The sequence below is a fragment of the Zophobas morio genome, unplaced genomic scaffold, assembly GCF_036711695.1.
Source record: "Zophobas morio isolate AGI-343-1 ecotype UQ-CSIRO unplaced genomic scaffold, CSIRO_AGI_Zmor_V1 ptg000010l, whole genome shotgun sequence".
Classification (NCBI taxonomy): Eukaryota; Metazoa; Arthropoda; class Insecta; order Coleoptera; family Tenebrionidae; genus Zophobas; species Zophobas morio.
Genome location: NW_026972115.1, coordinates 5,010,985 through 5,026,185, shown reverse-complemented (window position 1 = coordinate 5,026,185; position 15,201 = coordinate 5,010,985). Strand labels below are relative to the sequence as shown.

The 15,201-nt window shown below is 32.7% G+C and overlaps 1 protein-coding gene across 10 annotated transcripts in view; it reads left to right on the top strand.

Annotated features, from left to right (window-relative positions):
- LOC135126230 (sodium/potassium-transporting ATPase subunit alpha) overlaps positions 1-15,201 on the top strand; it is a 106,995-nt gene that overhangs the window by 84,565 nt on the left and 7,229 nt on the right. For 5 of the 10 annotated variants that reach the window (XM_064052114.1, XM_064052108.1, XM_064052113.1 and 2 more), the window contains 2 exons: positions 6,473-6,774; positions 7,427-7,521. In XM_064052114.1, the coding sequence (XP_063908184.1) occupies positions 6,473-6,774; positions 7,427-7,521 (397 nt within the window). Of the gene's footprint in view, positions 1-6,472; positions 6,775-6,902; positions 6,998-7,426; positions 7,522-8,195; positions 8,291-8,791; positions 8,887-15,201 lie in introns of all 10 variants that reach the window. The other 5 variants (XM_064052111.1, XM_064052118.1, XM_064052109.1 and 2 more) reach the window with 3 other exon arrangements.

The window sequence follows — 15,201 nt, the reverse complement described above, 5'->3', positions numbered from 1 at the left end:
ACCTTTAGGACCTCAAGACTTTTTAAAATGTTTGCAAAATAAAACATTGGGGTAGTTTTTCCTTCACCTCGTTCCAAAAATTAAACACCAGCCCCCCTCCCCTTCCCAAGATTCTAACTTTTTCCAAAAGTAGTATAACACCAGGAGTCTCCAAAATGCTTTTAGATATTTTAAAAATACAACACCAATTTTTAGCTCTTCAATAATCTTTTAGCTTCTTTAAAAAATAAGCCAGTGATGTTCGAGATTTTTTCAACTTTTTCCTAAATAAAACACCAGGAACTATCAAAATATTTAAGATATTTACTTTTATAGTCTTTCAAAATAAGACACCAAAGGGCGTCAAAATTAGCCCAATTTCATTCAGAAACAAAACCTAAAAGCCTCCAAGTTTTTTTAACTTCTTCCAAAAATTAAATCTTGAGTACTTCTAAGGTTCTTTAAAATTCTTTCCAAAATAAACACCAGTGGACTCCAAGAATGTTTTATTTTCTACCAAAAATAAAACACCAAAGGCCTTCAAGATTGTTTCAGCTTTCTCTAAAAATAACACACTAGGGCCCGCCAAAACTGTTTCAACTTTTACCAAAAATAAAACACCAGAGACCCCCAAAATGATTTCATCTTCTTCCAAAAATAAAACACCAGAGCCACCCAAGATTGTTTCAACAAAAAAAAAAAAAAAACAAAGACCCCTAGGGGTCTCCAAAATTGTTTATTAATCTTTTTCAAAAAATGAAGCACCAAGGTCCCCCAAGATTGTTTCATCTTCTACCAAAAATAAAACACCAAAAAAACCCAAGATACCTTTATATTCTTCCAAAATAAAACACCTAGGGTCCTCAAGAGCACCAAAGTCCTCGCAAGTTTTTTCAACTTTTTCCAGAAATAAAACCTTTGGAAACCCCAAGATTCTTCAAAATTCTTCCAAAATTATACACCAAGGACCCCCAAGATACTTTCAACGTCTTTCAAAAACAAGAAATCTGGGGTACCAAAATTCTTGGAAATTTTTATAAAAATAAAACATTTGGGGACTTCAAGATTGTTTCAAACAAAACCCCACGATTGTTCTAACTTCTTTCAAAACAAATACATCAATGCTTTCAAGATCTTTCAACTTTTTCCAAAATTAAACTCCAAGAGATCTCAAGATTCTTTAAAATTCTTGCAAAATAAAACACTAGTGGTTCGCGAGATTTATTCTTTCAACTTCTTCTAAAACTAAACCACCATGGACTGCCAAAATTCTTTCAACTTTTTTAAAAATAAAACACTGGAGGCCCCTAAGATCATTCAATTTCTTCCAAAAATAAAACACCAAGGGACCTCAAGATTTTTTATAATTCCTTCAAAATGGAACACCACAGGCTCCCAGAATTCTTTCCACTTCTTCCAAAAACAAAACTTAAGACCGTCAAGATGTTTTTCAAATTCTTTCAAAATAAAACATCAGTGCTCTCCGAAATTCTTTGCTCTCCGAAATTCTTTTAACTGCGTCCAAAAATTAAACACTTCTCCCCAAGATTCTTTTAGATTTTTTTAAAAATAAGAAACTAGTGATGTTCGAGATTCTTTCAACTTTTTCCAAAAAGTAAAACATCATGGGTCGCCAAAATCATTTCAATTTCTTTCAAAAATAAAACATTTGGGACCACCAAGACTATCCTAACTTCTTCCAAAAATAAAACACCAGGGGCTCCGAAGGTATTTACTTTTATATTCTTCCAAAATAATACACCAAGGGACTTCAAAATTATTCCAAAGTCTTTCAGAAATAGAACACCAAAAGCTCTCAGGATTGTCTCAAATTCTTTCAGAAACAAAACACCAAGGACCTCCAAGATTTTTTCCACTTCTTCCAAAAATAAAACCCTAAGGACCCAAGATTCTTTTAAATACTTCTAAAAATAAAGCACCTAGTACTCTCAAAGTTCTAACTTCTTTCAAAAAATGCAAAAATAAAAACCAGTGGTCCCCTAGATTTTTTTCATCTTCTACTAAAAATAAAACACTAGGTGCCCCCAAGATTGTTTCCACTTCTATGAAAAAAAAGGACACCAACACTAAATTTAATTTTTTACCAAAAATAAAACACTAGGAATCCAAGATTGTTTCATCTTCTACCAAAAAAAGAACACCAGTGCCCCCTAACATTGTTTAATCTTTTGCCAAAAATAAAACACTGGGAACCCAAGATTGTTTCATCTTCTACCAAAATAAAACACCTGGTGCCCCCTGATTTTTTCATCTTCTACCAAAAATAAAACACTAGGTGGTCTCTAGTTTGTTTCAACTTCTACTAAAAAAATAGAACATCAGTGGCCCCTAACATTGTTTAATCTTTCTCCAAAAATAAAGAACACCAAGAACCCCCAAGATTGTTTCATTTTCTACCAAAAATAAAACACCAGGTACCCCTGATTTTTTGATCTTCTGCCAAAAATCAAACACTAGGTGTCCTCAAGATTGTTTCAACTTCCACTAAAAAAAAAACACCAGGGGCTCCTAACATTGTTTAATCTTTTGCCAAAAATAAAATACTAGGAATCCAAGATTGTTCCAATTTCTACAAAAAATGAAGCACCAAGGTCCCCCAAGATTGTTTCATCTTCTACCAAAAATAAAACACCAAAAAAACCCAAGATACCTTTATATTCTTCCAAAATAAAACCCCTAGGGTCCTCAAGATTGTTATAAATTCTTTCAGAAACAGCACCAAAGTCCTCCCCAGTTTTTTCAACTTTTTCCAGAAATAAAACCTTTGGAAACCCCAAGATTCTTCAAAATTCTTCCAAAATTATAACACCAAGGACCCCCAAGATACTTTCAACGTCTTTCAAAAACAAGAAATCAGGGGTCCCAAAATTCTTGGAAACTTTTATAAAAATAAAACATTTGGGGACCTCAACATTGTTTCAAACAAAACCCCACGATTGTTCTAACTTCTTTCAAAACTAATACACCAAGGCTTCCAAGATCTTTCAACTTTTTCCAAAATTAAACTCCAAGAGATCTCAAGATTCTTTAAAATTCTCGCAAAATAAAACACTAGTGGTTCGCGAGATTTATTCAACTTCTTCTAAAATTAAACCACCATGGACTTCCAAAATTGTTTCAACTTTTTCTAAAAATAAAACACCGGAGGCCCCTAAGATCATTCAATTTCTTCCAAAAATAAAACACCAAGGGACCTCAAGATTTTTTATAATTCCTTCAAAATGAAACACCACAGGCTCCCAGAATTCTCTCCATTTCTTCCAAAAACAAAACTTAAGACCGTCAAGATTTTTTTCAAATTCTTTCAAAATAAAACAGTGCTCTCCGAACTTCCTTTAACTGCGTTTAAAAATTAAACACTACCCCCTAAGATTCTTTTAGATTTTTTCAAAAAGTAAAACATCATGGGTCGCCAAAATCATTTCAATTTCTTTCAAAAATAAAACATTTGGGACCACCAAGACTGTCCTAACTTCTTCTAAAAATAAAACACCAGGCGCTCCGAATTCTTCCAAAATAAGACACCAAGGGACTTCAAAATTATTCCAAAATCTTTCAGAAATAGAACACCCAAAGCTCTCAGGATTGTCTCAAATTCTGACAGAAACAAAACACCAAGGACCTCCAAGATTTTTTCAAAATAAAACACTAACCCCGCCCTCCAAGATTCTTTTAAATACTTCTAAAAATAAAACACCTAGTACTGTCAGTCCCCTAGATTTTTTTCATCTTCTACTAAAAATATAACACTAGGTGCCCCCAAGATTGTTTCCATTTCTATGAAAAAAAAAAAAAAAGAACACCAGGGGTCCTCAACACTAAATTTAATCTTTTACCAAAAATAAAACACCAAGAACCTAAGATTGTTTCATCTTCGACCAAAAATAAAACACTAGGTGGTCTCTAGTTTGTTTCAACTTCTACTAAAAAAAAAGAACATCAATGGCTCCAAACATTGTTTAATCTTTTGCCAAAAATAAAACACTAGGAATCCAAGATTGTTCCAATTTTATTTTCTTAGAAGAATAAGTCATCTGCCAAAATCAGTCTCATATTGACAAGTACTAGCCCCGCCCACCCACCCTTTACTTTCTTAGAAGAATGGGTCATCTGCCAAAGTCAGTCTTATCTTGACAAGTACTAGCCCCACCCACCCACCCTTATTTTCCTAGAGAATATGTCATTTGCAAAAATCAGCGTCATACTTGCCAAGATAAGATTGATTTTGGCAGATGACCTACTCTTCTAAGAAAACAAGGGGTGGGTGGGTGGGGCTAGTACCTTTTCTTAGAAGAGTAGGTCATTTGTCAAAGTGAGTCTTATTTTGGCAAATACTAACCTGGCCTATGCGCCTTTTATTTTCTTAGAGGATAGATTATTTGGCAAGTACTACCATTGTGTAAAATTTCATTTTTGAAAAAGTTGTCTAAAAATTCTGAAAAAATTCAGAGATATATTCCGACGTGTTGATTCCAAAAATATAGCATGGTTATGGTCACGAAGTAATATTTTTTCGAATGTATCTTCGAAATTTCGAAGTTGTTATTCAATTTTCTTTCAGCTTTTTGGGAAATTCGCTGATCCGAACAAATCGCTACTCCGAACACACCGTTCCCCAATTAATTCGGATTATCGAGGTTATACTGTATTTCGATTTTTGAAATTTTGACATTTTTAAATTTTCAGTTTTCCAATTTCTGAAGTAATCTTTTTTTTTATTTTCCCATTTCTTCCCAAAGTTTCCATTTTTCACTTCTTCGATTTCTCAGATTTTTTATTTTTCAATTTTTCGAATTTTTGAACTTACGATTTTTCGACTTCTGGATTTCCCGATTTTCAGTTTTTCGTTTTTTAAACTTTGGATTTTTCAATTTTTCGGCTGTATTATATTTCGATTTCTCAATTAATCAACTTTTGCATATTTTAATTTTTCAGTTTTTTAAAATTCTAGATTTGTGATTTCTCTAGTTTTCAGTTCCTCTATATTTCTGTATTTCAATTTTCGGGATTTTAAAAATTTTCGATTTTCCATCTTTTTTTTAACCTTTCGATTATCCAATTTTTCGATGTTTCGATTTTTCAATGATCCGATTTTTCAATTTCACAGTTTTTATTAAATTTTAGATTTTCCATTTTTTTATTTTTTTGTTTTTTTCATGTTTGGTTTATTTATTATTGCTAAAAGATAAAGCAAAAAATAACTACCAAAATTGTGACTAAAAATATACAAAAATAATAATAACTGTACTTTCCCAAAAAATCTCTTTTATTTTCCCATTTCTCGACTTCCCAAAGTTTCAATTTTTCACTTCTTGAATACTTGAATTTTTCCATTTTTCAGGATTTTGATTTTTCAATTCAAGTTTAGATGTTTCAATTTTCCAGTATTTCAATTATGGACATTTTCAATTTTTCAATTCTTCAAATTTTCGGTTTCTCGATTTTTCAATTTTCCGATGTTTCAATGATACAATTTCTCAATTTTTTTCCCCCGATTATTTTACGATTTCTAAATATTTTGATTTTTGAATTTTTCAAATTTTGATGTTTTTAAATTTTCAGTTTTTCGATTTCTGAAGTAATCTTTTTTTTATTTTCCCATTTCTTCCCAAAGTTTCGATTTTTCACTTCTTCAATTCTTCAATTTTTCGATTTTTCAGGATTTCGGTTCGAATAAATTTGTTCTTTTAGTTAAAAAATCGAAAAATGACAAATCGTGAAAAGGAAAAATTTTAACTTGCGAATTTAAAAAATTAAAAATCAAAAAATTCAAAAATTGTGAAGTTAAAACTTGAAAAATAAAAAGATTGTCAAACAAATTATCAAATGAAATATTCAAAAGTTGAAAAATCTAAAAACTGATTAAACATTGTTTAATCTTTCTCCAAAAATAAAGAACACCAAGAACCCCCAAGATTGTTTCATTTTCTACCAAAAATAAAACACTAGGTGTCCTCAAGATTGTTTCAACTTCTACTAAAAAAAAGAACACCAGGGGCCCTTAACATTGTTTAATCTTTTGCCAAAAATAAAACACTATGAACCCAAGATTGTTTCATCGTTTACCGAAAATAAAACACCAGGTGCCCCCAATTTTTTTATCTTCTACCAAAAATAAAACACTAGAAATCCAAGATTGTTCCAGTTTCTACAAAGAAAGAACACCAGGAAGCCCCCGATTGTTTTATCTACCAAAAATAAAACACTAGGTGCCCTCAAGATTGTTTCGATTTTTTGGAGTCTGTCTAATACATGTTAAGTTTAAAAAAAATTGTACAAAAAAATTTTACGACTTAATTTAGAGGACCACAAAACCAATTGGTTTGAGATTGTGCACACGCTTTAAAGTTGTCGTATCATGTGCCCCTTCCAAGTACTTGATGACGACATCTCATAATTGTGCTAAGCAAATTTCGTTCAAATTTTATTTTCGAAATGCTCTCGGAAATTGTACAGATTTTTCGTTTTTCAGGTGACGGCGTCAACGACTCCCCCGCCTTGAAGAAGGCCGACATCGGCGTGGCCATGGGCATCGCCGGCTCCGACGTGTCCAAGCAGGCCGCCGACATGATCCTGCTCGACGACAACTTCGCCTCTATCGTAACCGGAGTGGAAGAAGGACGGCTCATCTTCGATAATCTTAAGAAATCCATCGCCTACACCCTCACCTCCAACATTCCCGAGATCTCTCCCTTCCTCGCTTTCATCCTGTGCGACATTCCTTTGCCCCTCGGTACCGTAACAATTCTCTGCATCGATCTCGGAACAGACATGGTGAGTTGAACCGCACTTTCCACTAGTATGGTTATTGTTTTCATTACCCCATGAATACAAAATAATGAGATATTTATAAGTTGATAAGGCATCAGTTGTACGGTTATATACATGTTGTTTCATCGAAGGTGCCGGCCATTTCTCTCGCTTACGAAAAAGCCGAATCCGACATTATGAAACGACGACCACGTGACCCGTACGCTGATAAATTAGTTAACGAAAGGTACAAATAAAACAGTGCGATAAGCATGTAGTTTTCTTTTTGGAGATTTTTCTTATGAAATTTGCACTGGTAGGCTCGGTTATTCAAACACTTCTGTTTTTACGTTTATGAATTGTAGATAGTTGACGTTCCGTTTTTCAGTAGATATTTTTTTTATTATCATAATTATTATTGTGCGGAAGGTCACGATTTAACCGACAAGGTACGTTGTTTCAGAATTGCGTCTTGCTCAGTTACTTTCGTTACTTTATTATTGTGTTCATGTCCCGTAGGCTTTTTCTTCTCACCTGAGCCTGATAGAATTTAGCGAGCTACAGAGTTTGCATCAATAAGTTTCTGTTTCCTTTGTCCGTACAACCAAGACAATCGATCACTTATCACAGACCATATTTTATTTATCTTTTTTTTTTTATTTTTGGTGAAATTTAGGTGCCGGCCATTTCTTTGGCGTACGAAGAAGCTGAATCTGATATTATGAAGAGACCACCCCGAGATCCGTTGAACGATAAACTTGTCAATGATAGGTGCTGTTTTACTCTTTTGTTTTTCGCTAACAATGTGGTCGTTTTATTTTGTACTGTTTTTTAACTAACTGTACATATTTGCAGTTTATTGGGGTATTAAACACTAATAACGGGTTGCACTGATGCCTGGTGGGTTATAATGTAACTGCATGCCATTGGAAATAACTAAATTAACCAGTCACTTGTGACCATTTTTGTTTTGTTTTTTTTTGGTTTTGGTTTTATTAATCATTAACTTGGTGACAAGATAAACAGTGTTGTTGAGCTTTTTGTCTTGTCGATGGGGTTGTAACATTTGGTTTTTGTCGTTGGGTTATACTGTATAGCTATTATTATTAAGGACAAAAGACACAAACACACATTTCCCCTCCATATATCACGCATAAAGCGTAGTCGCCTTGCTTGGCACAGCTGGCTCGACCCCTAGTCTCTTATTAGAAGTTCATAGAAGATGTGCGAATCATAGCTGTAGTTGTCATGACACGTCCATTACGTCACATAGTCAAAGCTCGTTCTCTGGTGACGTAATGGACGTTTCGGCGCGCGCACATCTAGACTAGACTTAGGCAAGTCAAGGAGCAGTGCTGGCATGTAAGTGTGCCCTCCCGGTTCATTTGTAATCCCTCCATCTCCCAAATTTTTGTTTTGACGTGTATTTGTTTGGCCGAGCTCAGGTCCCCGCCATATCCCTGGCATACGAGGAGGCAGAGTCTGATATAATGAAGCGCCGTCCTAGAAACCCTTTCAGTGATAAACTCGTCAACGAAAGGTAATAGGAATGTCACGTGTTCTCTCCACTTCATTCTACCTTTACATACTAAGAGAGATTGGATCAGAACGGCTGCATCGAATCGATGTGTCCGACGTATCGTATGCCATGTGTACGCGATAACTTCTGCTTCCCCTTCTCTCCCACCCCGTGTGTTTATTCAACTCTGTATACCTTCGATCACTTTATTTCGCTTTTTTGCTTGTCGCGGCGGCCGAGCGCCCCATTACACAGTCAGTGGAGATTTGCGATAATCCACGATACGCTCGAGGTGGCGCGCTCGGCCGCCGGCTCGCGCTTTGCCGCGCTGTGGTACAGGGTAAGTTTTATTTATTTGTAAGCAGCACATCATTCATTCTGCACCCCGCTTATCAGCTAAGGCCCCGTTCCTCCTCCCGGCCCGCAACCTCTTTCAACACACCAGTCTAGACAGGTCTACTCAACTTCTGCATGTTTGATTTCTCACTACTAACTTTGTGTGTTGCGCCGGCCACTGTATAGGTGCCTGCTATTTCTCTGGCTTACGAAGCCCCGGAGTCCGACATAATGAAACGTCAGCCGCGCGACCCCTATAGGGACAACCTGGTTAATCGCAGGTGGGTCGCTGAGCGGTGTCGTGGCGGGTAACAGCACCACAACTACAACCTCGGCACATGATGATGGCGCGGTCATAAGTGTCCCTGATTACTTACTATACGTGATGTTGCGTCATTGCTGCCTGTCACTATGTTGGCGTCCGAACGCTATGACGTTTTGGCACTTTGTGATTTGAAAGACACCCATTGTACTGTTAGCACCGTATACGAGTTGCAGGCAGACGAAATGCGACCTTGACTTGAGTTTTTTAATTGGGTTTGGGGGATTACGGCGCGGCGAGGTTCAGTCTAGCGAAAGAAATTGCAAGCTTGTGGTGGGCACTAAAAGGTAGGAACAAGACTTAAAACTTTAAGTAGTCGCAATTCTTACGCTCACCCAGATTGTCACAACTAGAATTTATTCTGTAAACGGCATTGTTTTAGCTCAAAGAACTCCAATTAATCTTTTTTCAGTCGTTTTTGATAAATGTAGATAAAGAAATTTTAATCTCTATGGTTTCCACAAGAAACTTCAAATTTGTCCATTTTTTTTGAACACCCTGTATATATCGCCTATTTGTTGGATTTTAATGTCATTGCATTTCACAAGCATCCGGGCTCCCAAGATTTTTTAAATTTCTTTTGGAAAAAAAAACACAAATTGTCCACAAGATTCTTGAAAATTCTTTAAAAAAGCACCAGGGGTCCTCAAAATTATTTAAAATTGATTCTAAATAAAACATTAGGGACCCCCAAGATAATTTCAACAAACCAAAAGAGTTCTAAAATTGTCTACACACTTCAAAGTGATCGTAGTTTCCTCATAATTTCGATTTGTTGGAATTGTAGTACAGGGACGAAATGTATATACAGGGTGAATTATTAGAAATAGAAAAAAACCAGAAGTTGTATCGTTCTTTGAAAACTATATTTTCTAACATTATTTTTAGCTATACAGAGTGTTCTGTTTTTAAGATGTAACACATAATTTAGTGATTTTTTTATGAGATACCCTATATATCTTTACATATTTTGATTGACCTCATTATTACTTTACATCCACAGTTTACTTTTGGAATTCCGATGCGACGTTGCCACGTTACTCTAATTTTCTTGAATTTTTATCATTGGACGGGTTCAAAAAAAGAAAGTAGGGTTGTTTTTAAAGTCTGTCTTACAATATTCTATGGAGAGATAAAGAAAGGTGGCGCTTTGTTATAGTATAAATGACATTAAATACAGAGTGTTTATAAAAAATGTTTTAATTCTTTAATTTAACCTTTTATTTTATAATATTTTTTGTTCTGTATTTGTTGATAGTTATGGCGATTTTTTATTTTTTCGTTAAAAGAATGATGCCAAGAAAAAGAGTAAAATACAGAGTGTTTCATTTGAAAAACTGAACTATCGAGATTTGAAAATTGTAAAGTTCTAGAATTTTGTAAACACTCTGTAAACTGTAAATATTTATAGGGTGTTTCATTTAAAATGCTAATTTGTGTGATAGTCTTAATATCTATCATATAAATAATTATCGAGAACCGCGCACTTAATGAGTCACCCTGTATATAAACTACCTGTTGAATTTTAAAATGTCTACATTTTTTCAAAAGCAAGATATCAAGGCTCCTAAGATTTTTTTAAATTTTTTTCAGAAAGCAAACACCAAACACGAATTGTACTACAGGGTGTTTAAATAATTATTTGGTAAGATAAGACTGATTTTGGCAAATGACATTTTCTCTAAGAAAACACAATAATATATCAATTTTTGCTTTTTTCGTGCTTTTCAATTGTCGTCCCCCTCAATTTTTTAAGCCCTTGATTTTCATCTTTCATTTCCCATTTTTGTGTCATCATTTTCTCGATTTTGTATCACAATTCTTCGTTTATTCAATTTTTGATTTTTCAGTTTTTGCAGTTTTTGGATTTCTCAATTTTGCGATTTTCCGATTTCTTCAATTTTCAGCATTTCGATTTTACAAAATTTCGTACTGTTCATATTTTCAAGTTTCTCAATTTTTAATTTTTCCATTTTTAAATTTGTCGTTTTCTCAATTTTTTAAGTTGTTCATTTCAGGTTTTCCGAAGTTTTCGTCCCATACTTTTTCGTTTTTCTTTTGATTTTTTAATTTTACAATTTTCAAGTTTGAAATTTTTTGATTCCAAAAATTTTAATTGCTGATTTTTCAATTTCCCGATTCTTAGATTTTTCAATTTTTTGACTTCTCAGTTTTTAATTATTCGATTTTTCGTTTTTTCAACTTTAATTTTTTCAAATTTTCAATTTTTTGTTTCTAAAAATTTTCGAATGGCAATTTTCCGTAATTACAATTTTTCATTTTTCGATTTTTCCATTTTCCGTTTCCTCAATTTTTCAAGTTTTTGATTTTTATTTCCATTTTCCCAATTTTTTTATTTTTCTTTTCTCGATTTTTGATCACAATTTTTCCTTTATTTTTTCAATGTTTTTGATTTTATATTTTTTCGTTTATTCAATTTTTCAAATTTTCAACGTGATTTTTCAATTTTTTAATTTTCCAATTTTGCATTTATTTTGCATGTAGATAAAGAAATTTTAATCTCTATGGTTTCCACAACAAGAAACTTCAAATTTGTCCTTTTTTTTTTGAACACCCTGTATATATCGTCTATTTGTTGGATTTTAATGTCATTGCATTTCACAAGCATCCGGGCTCCCAAGATTTTTTAAATTTCTTTTGGAAAAAAAAAAACCCAAATTGTCCACAAGATTCTTGAAAATTCTTTAAAAAAGCACCAGGGGTCCTCAAAATTATTTAAAATTGATTCTAAAATAAAACATTAGGGACCCCCAAGATAATTTCAACTCACCAAAAGAGTTCTAAAATTTTCTACACACTTCAAAGTGATCGTAGTTTCCTCATAATTTCGATTTGTTGGAATTGTAGTACAGGGACGAAATGTATATACAGGGTGAATTATTAGAAATAGAAAAAAACCAGAAGTTGTATCGTTCTTTGAAAACTATATTTTCTAACATTATTTTTAGCTATACAGAGTGTTCTGTTTTTAAGATGTAACACATAATTTAGTGATTTTTTTATGAGATACCCTATATATCTTTACATATTTTGATTGACCTCATTATTACTTTACATCCACAGTTTACTTTTGAAATTCCGATGCGACGTTGCCACGTTACTCTAATTTTCTTGAATTTTTAGCATTGGAAGGGTTCAAAAAAAGAAAGTAGGGTTGTTTTTAAAGTCTGTCTTACAATATTCTATGGAGAGATAAAGAAAGGTGGCGCTTTGTTGTGGTATAAATGAGATTAAATACAGAGTGTTTATAAAAAATGTTTTAATTCTTTAATTTAACCTTTTATTTTATAATATTTTTTGTTCTGTATTTGTTGATAGTTATGGCGATTTTTTATTTTTTCATTAAAAGAATGAGGACAAGAAAAAGAGTAAAATACAGAGTGTTTCATTTGAAAAACTGAAATATCGAGATTTGAAAATTGTAAAGTTCTAGAATTTTGTATAAACACTCTGTAAACTGTAAATATGTATAGGGTGTTTCATTTAAAAAGCCAAGTTGTGTGTTAGCCTTGATATCTATCATATAAATAATTATCGAGGACCGCACACTTAATGAGTCACCCTGTATATAAACTACCTGTTGAATTTTAAAATGTCTACATTTTTTCAAAAGCAAGATATCAAGGCTCCTAGGCTTTTTTTAAACTTTTTTCAGAAAGCAAGCACCAAACACGAATTGTACTACAGGGTGTTTAAATAATTATTTGCTAAGATAAGACTGATTTTGGCAAATGACATTTTCTCTAAGAAAACACAATAATATATCAATTTTTGCTTTTTTCGTGCTTTTCAATTGTCGTCCCCCTCAATTTTTTAAGTCCTTGATTTTCATCTTTCATTTCCCATTTTTGTGTTATCATTTTCTCGATTTTGTATCACAATTCTTCGTTTATTCAATTTTTGATTTTTCAGTTTTTGCAGTTTTTGGATTTCTCAATTTTGCGATTTTCCGATTTCTTTAATTTTCAGTATTTCGATTTTACAAAATTTCGTACTGTTCATATTTTCAAGTTTCTCAATTTTTAATTTTTCCATTTTTAAATTTGTCGTTTTCTCAATTTTTTAAGTTGTTCATTTCAGGTTTTCCGAAGTTTCGTCCCATACTTTTTCGTTTTTCTTTTGATTTTTTAATTTTACAATTTTCAAGTTTTAAATTTTTTGATTCCAAAAATTTTAATTGCTGATTTTTCAATTTCCCGATTCTTAGATTTTTCAATTTTTTGACTTCTCAGTTTTTAATTATTCGATTTTTCGGTTTTTCAACTTTAATTTTTTCAAATTTTCAATTTTTTGTTTCTAAAAATTTTCGAATGGCAATTTTCCGTAATTACAATTTTTCATTTTTCGATTTTTCCATTTTCCGTGTCCTCAATTTTTCAAGTTTTTGATTTTTATTTCCATTTTCCCAATTTTTTAATTTTTCTTTTCTCGATTTTTGATCACAATTTTTCCTTTATTTTTTCAATGTTTCTTTTGATTTTATATTTTTTCGTTTATTCAATTTTTCAAATTTTCAACGTGATTTTTCAAGTTTTTAATTTTCCAATTTTGCATTTATTAATATTAATTAATTAATTGATCACTTCGAAGTTTTCTTTAAGCATTTTGACCATTGAAAAAAACCCTTTACTTTCTTAGAGAGTATGTCATTTCTCAAAATCAGTCTTATCTTAGCAAGTACTAACCCCCCTTGATTTCCTCAGAGGGTAGTACTTGCTAGTACTTGCTAAGATAAAATTGATTTTGGGAAATGATAAACCTTCTAAGAAAATAGAGGGTGGGTGGGCGGGGCTAGTACTTGCCAATATAAGGTTGATTTTGGAAAATGACGTAGACTTTAAGAAAATAGAGGGCGGGTGGGTGGGACTGGTATTTGCTATATAGAGGGTGGGTGGGTGGGTGGGCGGGTGGGGCTAGTACTTGCCAAGATAAAACTGATTTTGGAAAATGACATAAGACTTCAAGAAAATAGAGGGCGGGTGGGCAGGACTAGTATTTGCTAAGATAAGATTTATTTTAGCAAATAATAAATCTTGTAAGAAAATAGAGGGCGGGTGGGCGGGACTACTATTTGCTAAGATAAGCTTTTAAAATACAAGACGGATTTCGGCAAATGACATTCGTCTAAGAAAATATAATAATATAATAATTTTTCGTTTTTCCTTCTTCTATTTTACAAGTTTTTGATATCGCAAGTTTTGCTTTTTTGTGTTTTTAACTTTTCATCTTTAATTTTTCAATATTGCAGTTTTTGTATTTCTCAATTATCCGGTTTTTCGATTTCTTTCATTTTCAGTATTTCGATTTTACAATACTTCGCACTTTTTCTATTTTTAAGTTTCTCAATTTTTAATCTTTCCATTTTTCAATTTGTCGTTTTTTTAATTTTTCAAGTTGTAGATTTCAAATTTTCAGATTTTCCAAAGTTTTCGTCTTATACTTTTTCGTTTTTCTATTGATTTTAAAATCTTACAATTTTGAAGTTTTTCATTTTTTGATTTGAAAATTTAAATTGTTGATTTTTCAATTTTTCGGTTTCTCAGTTTTTGGTTATTCAATTTTTCGTTCTTGCAGTTTTTCGATTTTACAATTTCTTGATATCATAATTTTTCGTTTTTTCAACTTTAATTTTTTTCAAATTTTCAATTATTCGTTTCTTCAAATTTTCGAATGGCAATATTCCGTTATTACGATTTTTTATTTTTCATTTTCCCGATTTTATGTCACTATTTTTATAATTATAATCAGTGACGAAATTTGTATAATATGCAAAATAATTGACCCACATAACTCAGTGTTCAATCAGTATATGGGGTGGAGCATAAGAAAGTGACGGAAATTGCGGGTTTCCGACTTTTGGTTACTTTTTAGTGCCCGCGCAGTACATTGACATTTCTTCTCGATTTTCACTCTAGCATATTTTTTGATTCTTTTTTCTATCTTCTGCCTTAGCCTTCGCTTTAAGGCGTTTTCTAACTGTTACTACATTTTTACGTAGTTTAAGCTAAAAATTTTTTGCCGAGGTATAGTTTGTGATGCCCGTAGAAGAGCATTTTTAGAGGAAGCACAGTTATTTTAGCGATTTTTTTTCCTGCTCTAGGTGTGTTGGACACACACGAGATAATCTGCCTTCAACATAGTTCTTTCTGTTTCTCTCATAGATTAGACTTAGCGTTATAGTTTGTAGTTTCTAAAGACCAGTTTTGCATGCGACACAACACCTGTCTAAATTTAACCTTTATTACCTTCCTCG